The 12,897-nt window shown below is 42.5% G+C and overlaps 1 protein-coding gene across 1 annotated transcript in view; it reads right to left on the reverse strand.

Moving 5' to 3' along the window:
- The window catches only part of SYNE1 (spectrin repeat containing nuclear envelope protein 1), a 513,156-nt gene that overhangs the window by 440,521 nt on the left and 59,738 nt on the right, over positions 1-12,897 (reverse strand). Inside the window, 2 exon segments of the mRNA XM_073627830.1 lie at positions 7,843-7,952; positions 8,109-8,305. Of these exon segments, the coding sequence (XP_073483931.1) occupies positions 7,843-7,952; positions 8,109-8,305 (307 nt within the window).

Genomic DNA, 12,897 nt, shown 5'->3' on the forward strand with positions numbered 1-12,897 from the left:
AATACAGGAGATGGTCAGAGACTGAAGACATAGTACAGGAGATGGTCAGAGACTGCAGAAATAGTACAGGAGAAGGTCAGAGACTGCAGACATACTACAGAAGATGGTCAGAGACTGCAGACATACTACAGAAGATGGTCAGAGACTGCAGACATGAAACAGGAGATGGTCAGAGGCTGCAGTTCCCATGGACATTAGTAGATAATGGCCGATCGGCCCTCTCACCTGACCCAGCGATACAGCAACAACGGTTTCTCTGATCAGGAGTCAGCTCACTCTGAATTGCCCGTGGCGACTCCGCTGGGTAGCGCCCAGATCTGTATTCTGGAAATTACTCTATTCATTTCTCCACCAGGGATGGCGCTAGGCTGTGTGGCTTTCCCTCTGGTGGCACAGAGCAGCGGGGTTCTCGCTCTGATGGTGTTCCCTTAGCACTGTCCTCTCCCTCTGGAGTTCTGGGTGCACTCCCCTGAAAGCTTTCCTGAGCTCCTGGCTCTCTCTCTCTCCCATTCAGCTGGGCATTCTGTGTGGGCTGCAGTTTCCGTGTTACAGTGGGGCTGCCAGTCCTTGGGACTACATGTCCCACAATCCTCTTCTCTGCTCCTTTTTTTATTCTATTTCTTCCCTGGCCGATATGAAGGCGGGGGAAGAAACATAGTGGGCGGCTGTGCTGGTAAGCGCCGCTCACTAGTACAGCAGCGCGTGCGAGGAGGAGGGGGATGGGGGAAAGAAGAGCCCGCGGCTGCAGTGGCGTCACTAGGGTTGGTGTCACCCCCCTCGACCATCTATAGTCTCCCCTCAGTACAGACCCTCCTCCACTAAGTATAGACCCCCCTCCATCAGTGCAGACCCCCCACTAAGTATAAACCCCTCCCTCAGTACAGACCCCCCTCCATCAGTATAGACCACCTAGTACAAACCACCCTCCCTCCATCAGTATAGACCCCCCAGGACAAACCACCCCCCCTCCATTAGTACAGACCCCCACAGGACAAACCACCCCCATTAGTACAGACCCCCCCTCAGGACAAACCACGCCCCCTCCATTAGTACAGCCTCCCCAGGACAAACCACCCCCCTCCATTGGTTCAGACCCCCCCAGGATGAACCATCCCCTCCTCCATTAGTACAGGCCCCCCCAGGACAAACCACCCCCTCCATTAGTACAGACCCCCAGGACAAACCACCCCCCCATTAGCACAGACCCCCCCAGGACAAACCACCCCCCCATTAGTACACACCCCACCAGGACAAACCACCCCCCCAGCAAAAACCAACCTCATCAGCAAGCCCCCCCACCCGTTACCGCACCAGCTTGGTGGCTCTGGTACATAAAAACACCCGGGCGGCAGCTGGAGAGGAGAGGACAGTGTGTAGTCGCACCGCCTGGGTGGAGAGCAGAACGTGACAGGCTTAGGCAGCAGGCAGGAGTGAGGGACAGAGAGGAGGAGGAGAACTGGAACACATGTCAGGCACTGATCCCCCCTAGCGATTTCACTGTGTGGCTGGTCTCTCTCCACACATAGACAGCTGCTCTGATCTCTGGCTGCGTTGCTCTCCTCCTCTGACAGGAGGAGGGAGGGGGATGGGCTTGGGTAGGAAACACAGCGGCGGCAGCACAGTCTCTCCTCCTCTGATCTGCTCCTGTCAGTTGCCGGTGAAGAGAGCCGCCTCTGGACATCGACAATGAGAGAAGGAGGGAGGGGAGCACTCTGGCGCACCCACCCAGGATCGGTCCTGATGTGTCCATTGGCACAGACAGCGGGACTTGCCCCCCCTGCCATGTCACAGCTTTTGATTGACAGCAGCGGGAATCAATGTCTCCTGCTGCTATCAGTCCAACCAATAAGGAAGACGACAGGGGCTGGAGCCGCTGCGCTTGTGCACATCGCTGGATCGGATCGGGCTCAGGTAATAAAAGGTGGGGGGGTGTCTGGGGAGAGCTGCAGCACAAAAGATTTTTCACCTTAATGCATAGAATGCATTAAAGTGAAAAATCTTTAAGAGGGTTGTAAAGGCAGAAGTTTTTTTTTTTTATCTAAAATGCATTCAGTGCATTATGATAAAAAGCCTTCTGTGTGCAGCAGCCTCCCCAGCACCCCCTAACACTTACCTGAGGTCCCTCTCTGTCCAGCGAAGTCCATGAGTGTCTCAGCCAACCGGGATTCTATTTCTTGATTGGCTGAGACACAGCAGCGGCGCCAGTGGCCTACCGCTGCTGTCAATCAAATTCAGCTAGCCAATCAGGGGAGAGGGGGAGCGGGGCTGGGGCGGGGCTGGGTCGGGTCTCCGTGTCTGAATGAACACAAGGAGCTGTGACTCAGCTCTGGTGCCCCCATAGCAAGCTGCTTGCTGTGGGGGCACTGAACAGGAGGGAGGGGCAAGGAGCACCGAAGAGGGACCCGAGAAGTGGAGGATCTGGGCTGCTCTGTGCAAATCCACTGCAACAGAGCAGGTAAGTATAACGTGTTTTATTTTTATAGAAAAAAAACCCAAAACTTTACAATCACTTTAGGGCTTTACAGCCACTTTAATTGTTTCTGTCCACCTTTCCATATTTTAATATATCCTGTTGCATTCTTCACAATATACATATAAAAAGATGCAAAATGTAAAACAATTTACAGGGAGAGTAGGGGACTCCTGATAATTGAAACACACCGAAAATAATTACAGTTTCTCTTTATGATCAACATTTCTACTACTTACTCAACTACACAAAGTTTTAACTTAAGAACTAGGTTTTCACAGAAAACTAATAACAGAGACAGAGTGCATATCTGCAGACTCAGCAACAACATTCAAGAGCAAGGGAGTAGCACAATAAAACACTCAGTTGTTACAACTTCATTTTTCAGAATATTTTAATCTTTTAACAATTCCTCAAGGATTATACTGCCCAATTTTTCAGAAACTGCACTATAACCATTTCTCAGCTATCACGCTACAACAATTTCTCGCAGACATTAGTGAGCAATGCTTTACCCATCGTTCAACAAGGGACCATGGATGAAAAATATCTCTACGATTACAATTTCTCATATACTGTATCACACTTTTACAAACTTAAAAGAGACACTTTCCATATATGCATAGCATATTGTGTATTGTACATTTATTTATTTATTTATTTATTTATTTCAGGTACTTATATAGCGCCGTCAATTTACGCAGCGCTTTACATATACATTGTACATTCACATCAGTCCCTACCCTCAAGGAGCTTACAATCTAAGGTCCCTAACTCACATTCATACATACTAGGGACAATTTTTTTAGACAGGATCCAATTAACCTACCAGCATGTCTTTGGAGTGTGGGAGGAAACCGGAGTACCCGGAGGAAACCCACGCAGGCACAGGGAGAACATGCAAATTCCAGGCAGGTAGTGTCATGACATTTATAAAAGAAAAAGCTTCTTTATAATTCTTTATAAAGCTTCTTTAAAGTGACACTAAACTCACATTTTTTAAATAAAATAAAATAAATGTCCAAATACCTGTAAATCTAGAATGTACCTTCTATCTCTGTCTTCCTTTGTTTCATCTCTCAATTGCATGCCTTTTTCTGACAATCTCTGACTTCCTGTTCTAGGGTGGCTACGGTGGTTCGCCATGCCCCTTTTATGTATGTGAGTGTAGCCACCGTTTCCTGCTCACCCCAATGATGGACTACACATTTACCTGCAGACACACTCAGCTCTATGGGAATTGTAGAGGGGAATTTATTAAAACTGGAGCAGCCAGAATCTGGGGCAGCTGTGCATGCCAACCAATCAGCTTCTATCTTTTATTTTCAAAGTTAACTGAACAAGCTGAAGATAGAAGCTGATTGGTTTCCTTGCACAGCTGCTCAAGATTCTGGTTACTCCAGTTTTGATAGATTCCCCTCATAAAGCAGAGTGCATGACCAGAAATAACAGTTCTGCTTGCTCTACACCAGTGGCTGTGAGCTGCATCAGTGGCGGATAAGGAGCGAGCACAGTACAAAAAGAAGCCTGAAAACAATAGTAAGACTGGTAAGCCGCCGCATTCTGCCCCCCATACCACGACAGGTTGGCATGGCTGTCGCATTCTGCCCCGCATTCTGACCCCCATACCACAACAGGTTGGCACGGCTGCGTGAATCATCGTCATTGTGCGTCGGCCACTTTAAGAAGCTATAGGGGGCGTGCACGATGCCGGAGCGTATGCGCATGGCCGGCGCCCGCGATGTCTGCCGGCCACCCGCGATCGCTCCTCAGAGAGCCAGAATGGGGATCTGTCAATGAAAACAGACAGATCACCATTCTGTCAGGGAAGTAGAGAGAGATCTGCTATTCCTAGTGATGAGGAACACTCTCTACTCCCAGGCAGTACATCCCCCCTACAGTTAGAAATATCTCCCTAGGGAACATTTAATCCCTTGATCGCCCCCTAGTGTTAACCCTTTCCATGCCAGTGACATTTATACAGTAATCAGTGGCTATTTCTAGCTCTGATCGCTGTTTAAATGTCCCAAAAAAGTGTCAAAAGTGTTCAATCTGTCCACCGCAATGTTGTAGTCCTGCTAAAAATCACTGATCGCTGCCATTACTAGTAAAAAATAAATAAATAATAAAAATGCCATAAATATATCCCTTATTTTGTAGACGCTATAACTTTTGCGAAAAACAATATGTATTGTGATTTTTTTTACCAAAAATATGCAGAAGAATAGATATTGGCCTGAACTGATAAGGAAATTTGTTGGTTTTTTTTTGGATATGTATTATAGCAAAAATTTTAAAAATATTGTTTTTTTTTTTCAAAATTGTCGCTCTTTTTTTGTTTATAGCGCAAAAAATAAAAAACCACAGGTGATCAAATACCACCAAAAGAAAGCTCTATTTGTGGGTAAAAAAAATTACATGAATTTTGTTTGGGTAAAATGTCGCACGACCACGCAATTATCAGTTAAAACGACGCAGTGCTGTATCGCAAAAAATGGCCTGGTCATTAAGGGGGCAAATCCTTCCAGTCCTTAAGTGGTTAAAAAAAAAGCAAAACACACAAAAAAAACAAAAAAACAAAAAAAAACAAGAAAAAAAACAAAGCCACAATATACTTGATATTTTAGAACGATTGATGTAAAAGAAATTAGAATTTTATTGTCACTTTAATATCTGTGCTTATTCAGAAAAAAAACAGTTTGGGACTGCCACCTGTTGGTTATGTTTGGTACCACATTGGCTGTATTTAAAGATTTTCTTTAAATATTAGTCCAAGGAAACACTTATTACAATTTCAAGAACGGGATAACTCAGGAAATTACTTGCTACATTTATACAGATATTTAATGAGTAGCTCCAGCTCAAACATTTTTATTTTCGTTTTGAATAAAGTGGGGAAGACTTCAAATATCTGTCACTTTTTATTTTGGGCTGCCTGTGTCTCACTGGGAAGATGAAAAGTGCTCCATGAATGAATATGAGCAATGAGGGACAGAATTCTTCACGCGTGCCCGAGACAGGTCTAGCTGATCATATTAACCCCCGCAGCACCAGAAGATTATGGATCAGAACAGAACAGATTAATTACATAGTTACATGGTATTGGTGAGTTCAACCTGAGTGTATGTGTGTGTGTGTGTGTGTGAGAGTGTGTGTGAGTTTACATCAATAATAAGTCCCATATACCTGTATGATGTGACTGTTAAGATGCCCATGTAATAGTATTTTGAAGCTATCGACACTCTCTGCTGATACCACTGCTTGTGGAAGGAAGTTCCACATCCTTACTGCGCTGACTGTAAAGAAGCCTCTACGCAGTTTAAAATTAAACCGTTTCTCTTCCAGTTACAATGAATGGCCGCATGTCTTCCCACCCACTGAAAAGTATTTTCCCTAAGCTAGGGTCACCAGTAAGGTATTTGTATATCTCTATCCTATCTCCTCTCAAGCGTCTGTTCTCCAGAGAGAATAACTTAAATGCTTGTAGTCTTTCCCCATAGCTGAGATCCTATATTCCCTTTATTAGCTTTGTAGTCCTTCTCTAGACTCTCTCCAGTTCCAGCACATCCTTCTTGAGGACTGGTGCCCAGAACTGGACAGCATACTCAAGATGGAGCCTGACCAGAGTCTTGTAGAGTGGGAGAATTATTGTTTTATCTCTGGAGTAAATCCCCTTTTTGATTCATGCCAATATTCTGCTGGCTTTGCTTGCAGTAGTTTGGCATTGCATGTCATTGCTGAGCCTGTCCTCTACTAGGACCCCCAGATCTTTTTCCTTCCTGGATTCCTCCAGTGGGTCTCCCCCTAGCGAATAACTTGCGTTCATATTTTTAGCACCCAAATGCATTACTTTAAATCCATTAAGTTTTCAACTAAGAAAAGAGCCAGCAGCACAAGGGGCAATCACTGTGAATGGTAAAAAAAAAGAAAAGACTAACTTAAAGCGGTTATAAAGGTCTGTGTTTTTTCACCTTAATGCATCCTATGCATTAAGGTGAAAAAACACCTGTCAGTGACTGGCCCCCAGCCCCCCCCCCCTTTTACTTACCTGAACCCTCAAACTTGTCCCACGGGAAGTGCCGTCTCTCTGTTAGGGGGTTTCGGCTGTTGATTGGATAGATTGATAGCAACACAACCATTGGCTCCCACTGCTGTCAATCAAATCCAATGACACGGCTGCCGGCGGGCGGCGCCAAGTCCTGCATTCAGCGTCTATGAACGCAGAATGCTGGACTCGGTAGCGCGCCTGCAGGAGCGCTTCTCCTAGGGGGTTATCTGATGCGGGGAGGAGCCGAGAGAGCCACCGAGGGACCCCAGAAGAACAAGATCAGGGCCACTCTGTGCAAAACGAGCTGCACAGTGGAGGTAAGTATGATATGTTTGTTATTTAAAAAAAAAAATTAACCTTACTGTCACTTTAACTTAGGCTTTAATACCTTAATAACACAGAGAGTACTGTACATAATGCAACAACAGATACCTAAAAAAACCGTCTGTTCAATATTCTGAAATTAGGTTGTTTAGAGCAGGTTACTATACATACTTGCTCTTTGTACAACGCTATTAAATAGGGCAAAAAGGTTGAAGTCATTATAAAAATGTTATCACTGAGCTGTACACTGGTCAGAACTGGACTGTATGCCAGTATAAGCGGAACATGGGTGGGCTGCTGTGGTCAAATTCTTTAAATTTAAAGTAAGACGTTTTGAAAGGAAAGATACTCATTTTACATGTATTAGCTAGAGAACATCGTCCCTCTATTCTGAGTTTTACTTTGTTACTTTGTTAAGTCCTCAGCTTCACTAACTTTACTCACAAAGCTCATCCATCAACCCGCTTAGTGAGAGGACTCTGATTAGCCACTTAGACACTTAGTTTACATAGGAAGCATTGGGTGGGTGGTGCTCTACTTCAGGGGTGGAGACATCCCTAAAGTCAGGAAAGTCACGCCGTTAATAAAGTAAAACCACAATCAGAGAGGAGCTTTTCTGTGTATGAAATGTAATAGAAGGCATTTTACAGCAGAAGGTTGTGTTTGACCTGCTCTGCCTACAAATGTAACTCAATAGAACCATCTTCATCCAAAGAAGCACATTGTAAAACAAACAGGTCAAACACAGCCCCAGACATGTCATCACACCAGTGACGTAAATAGGATTCTTCTGACCTGCTTTGAGGTGCAAAAAACAACACCTTTCTACATTAGCCCTAAAGGGGCTGAGAACTTCACTTCTACAGAAAAACTATGGTCTGTTTCATGTTTTTGTTCAAGCGAAAAAAGATAATGCAGTGTGCTGGCGTTACGTATAAAAATGCTAAATCAATTAGCAATGCTATAAATTCGATTTTATCAATAGGTTCTTAACACTTACGTCATCTTGTTGTCTATCCCCTGCTGAGTTGTGAAGATCAGGATAGTGTTTCAGGAACTGAGCGATGTAAGTCATGATGGACTTTTCATCAGGCTTATCAACATCTACATCTAAGAGAAAAACATGTAAATATGCCTATTTATTCGGTTTGACGATGTTATTTAATATTATACATTCAATACTATATGTTCTTGAGATATAATCTGTAGTTAACTTCTAGTTCCATTTTTTATCCTAGTTGCTTTAATACAAGAAAACAAAAATACCTTCAGGCTCTAAGAGTCTGGGAATCCCCAGCTCAGTTTCTGCTATTGTAAAAGCATCTTCCAGATTTTCCCGATTGCTTCTTCCTTTCAGTATTTCCATATCCACCAGTTCTGGACGAATTGCATAGATTATTGAGTGGAAGGCAATGCCATTTCTCCAACTTGATCCAAAGTCTTTTATTTCGATTCCATGGCGCCTTTCATTTTTTAAGGAAAACAAAATGTATACTTTTGTTCAAGGCAGTCTGTATCTAGTAGTAACATTTATTTAGATATTTTAGGAAGTATCAAACTGAATTTGTCTATGCCTTAAACACATAAACACAGTGATACCCTCACAGGCCATCCATCAGCATTTCAAATGCTCTCCATATTTCCTAAAAACATTCAGTTTAAGTAGACTGAACATCACAAGTCACCAGCTAAGCCCTCACTCTCACCTCTAACCCCCTGCAGTTGGCCACTGACATAAGCACAGAGTGGTAACACATGACTGTCACAGGAACGACATGAGGGCTGTGATTAACAACCTGGATTTACCTCTTGTAGGTGTGAAATAGGCAAGGAATAACTAAGGCTGGATTCACACCTATGCAGTTTTAGGCTCCATTCACACTAGCGCGTTTTTTGATGCATTTTGCATTTTGCAGAGATGCATGGGAATTTTTTAACATGGGTTCCTATGGAACATGTTCACATCAATGCCTTTTTGTATCTCTGCGTTTTTGGAAAGGGTCAGGGACTTTTTTTCATGCAAAATGCAGCATTTTGCATCTAATAGTTTTTGGAGTTTTTTTTTGTCATGCCTGCCACGTTTTTAAGCAGCGTTTTTACAGCGTTTTTGCTGCGTTTTTGCGGCGTTTTGCGTTTTTTTTTTTTTTTTAGTTTTTTTTTAGACTGTATACAGTCTAAATAAAAAAAAAAAAAAAAGCCAAATACGCTGCAAAAACACTGCAAAAACGTTGTAAAAAAGCTGCAAAAACGGTGCACTTGCGTTTTTGATGCTGGTCCATTGAATTCTATTACATGCAAAACACTGCATTTTGCATGAAAAAAAGTCCCTGACCTTTTCCAAAAATGCAGAGGTACAAAAACCCATGTTAAAAAATTCCCATGCATTTCTGCAAAATGCAAAATGCATCAAAAAACGCGCTAGTGTGAATGGAGCCTAAGGCTCGATTCACATCTATGCATGTTGCTTTTGAGCATTTTTGCAGTGTTTTTTGTGGTGCTTGCTGCGTTTTTGAGCAGTGTTTTTCCAGCGTTTTTGCTGCGTTTTTGCGGCGTTTTGCTTTTTTTTTTTTTTTTTTTTTTTTTAGTTTTTTTTTAGACTGTATACAGTCTAAAAAAAAAAACCCTAAAAACGCAAAACGCGTCAAAAACTCAGCAAAAACGCTGTAAAAACGCTGCAAAAACGCTGTACTTGCGTTTTTGATGCTGGTCCATTGAATTCTATAAGGCCCCTTTCACACTGGGGCAGTTTGCAGGCGTTATTGCGCTAAAAATACCGCCTGCAAACCGCCCCAAAACAGCCTCCGCTGTTTGTTCAGTGTGAAAGCCCGAGGGCTTTCACACTGAAGCGGTGCGCTGGCAGGAGAAGAAAAAATCTCCTGTCAGCCGCATCTTTGGAGCGGTGAAGGAGCGGTGTATTCACCGCTCCTAAACCGCTCCTGCCCATTGAAATCAATGGGACAGCGCGGCTATACCGCGGCAATACCGCAGCAATACCGCGGCTATAGCCGCGCTATACGAGTGGTTTTAACCCTTTTTCGGCCGCCAGCGGGGGGTTAAAACTGCACCGCTAGCGGCCGAATACCGCGGTAAAACAGCGCTAAAAATAGCGCTGTTTTACCGCCGACGCCCCCTACCGCCCCAGTGTGAAAGGGGCCTTACATGCAAAACGCTGCATTTTGCATAAAAAAAAAAGTCCCTGACCCTTTCCAAAAAAGCAGAGGTACAAAAATGCATTGATGTGAACATGTTCCATAGGAACCCATGTTAAAAAATTCCCATACATTTCTGCAAAATGCAAAATGCATCAAAAAACGCGCTAGTGTGAATGGAGCCTTAGGCTCCATTCACACCTATGCATTTTTAGTGCTTTTTGGATTTTGCAGATTTGCAGTACAGTCGATTTAACATGGTTTCCTATGGAACACGTTCTGTAGTGCAAATCTGCAAAATGCAAAAAGCAGTAAAAATGAATAGGTGTGAATCCAGCCTAAGGCCCCATTCACACTAGCGCGTTTTTTGATGCATTTTGCATTTTGCAGAAATGCACGGGAATTTTTTAACATGGGTTCCTATGGAACATGTTCACATCAATGCTTTTTTGTATCTCTGCGGTTTTGGAAAGGGTCGGGGACTTTTTTTCATGCAAAAAGCAGCGTTTTGCATGTAATGGTTTTCAATGGACAAGCATCAAAAACGCAAGTGCACCGTTTTTGCAGCGTTTTTGATGCGTTTTTGGTGCGTTTTTGCCGTTTTTTTTTTTTTTTTTTTGTAATTTTTTTTTAAGACTGTAAAAGAAAATGAAAAAAAAACGCAAAACGCAAATCGCGGCAAAAACGCGGCAAAAACGCGGCTCAAAAACGTGCCAAGCATGAAAAAAAAACCTCCAAAAACGCTCAAAAGCAACATGCATAGGTGTGAATCGAGCCTAGGCTCGATTCACACCTATGCATGTTGCTTTTGAGCGTTTTTGGAGGTTTTTTTTTTCATGCTTGGCACGTTTTTGAGCCGCGTTTTTGTAGCGTTTTTGCGGCGTTTGTGACGCGTTTTTGCCGCGATTTGCGTTTTGCGTTTTTTTTTTTTTTCATTTTTTTTTTTACAGTCTTAAAAAAAAATTACAAAAAAAAAAAATAAAAAAAAAATAAAAAACCGGCAAAAACGCACCAAAAACGCACCAAAAACGCTGCAAAAACGCTGCAAAAACGGTGCACTTGCGTTTTGATGCTTGTCCATTGAAATCCATTACATGCAAAACGCTGCTTTTTGCATGAAAAAAAGTTCCCGACCCTTTCCAAAAACGCAGAGATACAAAAAAGCATTGATGTGAACATGTTCCATAGGAACCCATGTTAAAAAATTCCCATGCATTTCTGCAAAATGCAAAATGATGCATCAAAAAACGCGCTAGTGTGAATGGAGCCTCAGGCTCCATTCACACCTATGCATGTTGCTTTTGAGCGTTTTTGGAGGTTTTTTTTTCATGCTTGGCACGTTTTTGAGCAGCGTTTTTGTAGCGTTTTTGTGGCGTTTTTGCCGCGTTTTTGCCGCGATTTGCGTTTTGCGTTTTTTTTTTTTTTCTTTTTTTTTTACAGTCTTAAAAAAAAATTTAAAAAAAAAACGGCAAAAACGCACCAAAAACGCACCAAAAACGCTGCAAAAACGGTGCACTTGCGTTTTTGATGCTTGTCCATTGAAATCCATTACATGCAAAACGCTGCTTTTTGCATGAAAAAAAGTCCCCGACCCTTTCCAAAAACGCAGAGATACAAAAAAGCATTGATGTGAACATGTTCCATAGGAACCCATGTTAAAAAATTCCCATGCATTTCTGCAAATTGCAAAATGCATCAAAAAACACTAGCGCGTTTTTTGATGCATTTTGCAGAAATGCATGGGAATTTTTTAACATGGGTTCCTATGGAACATGTTCACATCAATGCCTTTTTGCACCTCTGTGTTTTTGGAAAAGGTCAGGGACTTTTTTTCATGCAAAATGCAGCGTTTTGCATGTAATAGAATTCAATGGACCAGCATCAAAAATGCAAGTGCAGCGTTTTTGCAGCATTTTTACAGCGTTTTTGCAGCGTTTTTGACGCGTTTTGCTGTTTTATTTTTTAAACTGTAAAAAAAAAACGCAAAATGCCGCAAAAACGCCGCAAAAACGCTGTAAAAACGCTGCTCAAAAACGTGGCAAGCACCACAAAAAACACTGCAGAAACGCTCAAAAGCAACATGCATAGATGTGAATCGAGCCTTAGGCTCCATTCACACTAGCGCGTTTTTTGATGCATTTTGCATTTTGCAGAAATGCATGGGAATTTTTTAACATGGGTTCCTATGGAACATGTTCACATCAATGCTTTTTTGTATCTCTGCGTTTTTGGAAAGGGTCAGGGACTTTTTTTCATGCAAAAAGCAGCGTTTTGCATGTAATGGATTTCAATGGACAAGCATCAAAAACGCAAGTGAAAGGTTTTTGCAGCGTTTTTGCAGCGTTTTTGGTGCGTTTTTGCCGGTTTTTTTTTTTTGTAATTTTCTTTTAAGACTGTAAAAAAAAAAAAAAAAAAAAACGCAAAACGCAAATCGCGGCAAAAACGTGGCAAAAACGCCGCAAAAACGCTACAAAAACGTGGCAAGCATGAAAAAAAAACCTCCAAAAACGCTCAAAAGCAACATGCATAGGTGTGAATCGAGCCTCAGGCTCGATTCACACTAGCGCGTTTTTTGATGCATTTTGCATTTTGCAGAAATGCATGGGAATTTTTTAACATGGGTTCCTATGGAACATGTTCACATCAATGCTTTTTTGTATCTCTGCGTTTTTGGAAAGGGTCGGGGACTTTTTTTCATGCAAAAAGCAGCGTTTTGCATGTAATGGATTTCAATGGACAAGCATCAAAAACGCAAGTGCACCGTTTTTGCAGCGTTTTTGCAGCGTTTTTGGTGCGTTTTTGGTGCGTTTTTGCCGTTTTTTTTTTTTTGTTTTTTTTTTTTTGTAATTTTTTTTTAAGACTGTAAAAAAAATGAAAAAAAAAAAAACAAAAAAAGCAAAACGCAA

This window comes from Aquarana catesbeiana, linkage group LG04 (assembly GCF_042186555.1).
Source record: "Aquarana catesbeiana isolate 2022-GZ linkage group LG04, ASM4218655v1, whole genome shotgun sequence".
NCBI classification, from domain to species: Eukaryota; Metazoa; Chordata; class Amphibia; order Anura; family Ranidae; genus Aquarana; species Aquarana catesbeiana.